At 62.4% G+C, this 1,374-nt stretch overlaps 1 protein-coding gene across 4 annotated transcripts in view; it reads right to left on the minus strand.

Moving 5' to 3' along the window:
- Window positions 1-438: 438 nt before the first annotated feature.
- CDK16 (cyclin dependent kinase 16) overlaps window positions 439-1,374 on the minus strand; it is a 5,098-nt gene continuing 4,162 nt past the window's right edge. For 2 of the 4 annotated variants that reach the window (XM_044683222.1, XM_044683225.1), the window contains 4 exons: window positions 1,285-1,327; window positions 1,033-1,123; window positions 863-940; window positions 439-780 (listed from right to left, as the gene is read on the minus strand). In XM_044683222.1, the coding sequence (XP_044539157.1) occupies window positions 743-780; window positions 863-940; window positions 1,033-1,123; window positions 1,285-1,327 (250 nt within the window). In that variant the 3' untranslated portion in view covers window positions 439-742. Of the gene's footprint in view, window positions 941-1,032; window positions 1,124-1,284; window positions 1,328-1,374 lie in introns of all 4 variants that reach the window. The other 2 variants (XM_044683224.1, XM_044683223.1) reach the window with 1 other exon arrangement.

Here is a 1,374-nt window from a genome sequence, read left to right on the forward strand (position 1 = left end):
GGCCGGCGGAATCCCAGACCTGGCCCTCTGGCACCTCTCGGGCCCCTAGCGGAGAACTGCGGGAACAAACCCCACCCCTCCCCTTGGCCCCTGGGTCCTCCGAAGTGCCCTGGGTTGGGGGGGAGGAACTGGATCCGGGCCAAGGTCCCAGCCTCCTGATTGGCCAGCGGAGGGAGGTGGGGGACATTCATTGCACAGAATACCGGGGGCCTCCTGAGGGGGCGGGGCTGCCCCGTGGCTCTGGGTGTCCCCGCTAATACATTTAAAAAATAAAATCCTCGTTTAAAATAATAAACTTTTTAAAAAAAGGGACGCAGGAGGAGGCCGGGCCAGAGCGGGGCGGGGTCAGCCATCCCTGATGTCGGGGCCCGGGGACTGCCCCAGCGGTGCTGTCCGGTGACTGCGCACAAACCGACAAACATACAGCCAGACAGCGGAGGGAGGGAGGGAAGAGCTTTGTTCGCACCCTTCCACAAGTCAGTCAGTGGGGAGAAGAATGGGGGCGGGCAGAAGGAAGGCAGCTGAGCCAGGAACAGGCAGGTGAGTGGAGTGGAGGGGAGCGGTGGCGGCGGCAGCGGCGGCGACGGCAGAGGCTGCGGAGGCCGGGTGCAGGCTGAGCTGGGGAGGGTGGTGGGGGTAGGGAGAGCAAGATTGACTCCACAGCAGCCCTCCTCCTCCCAGCGGCCCGGGAGGGCCTCCAGCCAGTCACCAGCACCTTCTCAAAGCCAGCTGCCCCTAGGACCTAGAACTCGGTGTCCACCACCCGGAAGGCTGGCCTGCCTGTGGGGGGAAGCAGAGAGCTATTGGGAAGAGCCAACCGGCCCAGAACTAGCAGGGCCGAGGGGGTGGGGGCCACACCCACCCGAGTCTGTGAGGGAGGCTGAGCGCAGGCCCATCTCCTTCTGTAACTGGATCTCCTTTAGTGCAAATATGGAAGTAGCTGCGGGAGAGAGCAGAGAGTCCCAGGGGCATGATGGGAGGCCCGAGCAGCCAGTGCTCCAGGCCCCTCCCAAGCAGCCCAGACCCACTCACTGTCAGGGAGTTTATGGATTCGTGACCCCAAAGTCTGGAAGAAGGGGTGTCTCATGGCATCATCTGCAGAGATCCGATTCCGACCCTCGAACTGACAGGAAAGAAGGCCCATGAGCCAGTCAGCCAAGGCCTTGCTTTCCCAGCTTTCCTCCCGATCCCCAAAGGGATCCCTCTTCTTCCTCTCTGGGTTAGGACCTTCCCAACCACCACCACCACCACCATGGCTGCCCTGTCTTGAGGACCCTTCCTCACCTGCAGCAGTTTAGCCAAGAGGTCTGCCCCATCCGTATCCAGCCTACAATGGACACAGAAAGAAGCAGCCTTGGTCTCAGGCCCCCCCCC

This window comes from Gracilinanus agilis, unplaced genomic scaffold, assembly GCF_016433145.1.
Source record: "Gracilinanus agilis isolate LMUSP501 unplaced genomic scaffold, AgileGrace unplaced_scaffold16197, whole genome shotgun sequence".
Lineage (NCBI taxonomy): Eukaryota > Metazoa > Chordata > Mammalia > Didelphimorphia > Didelphidae > Gracilinanus > Gracilinanus agilis.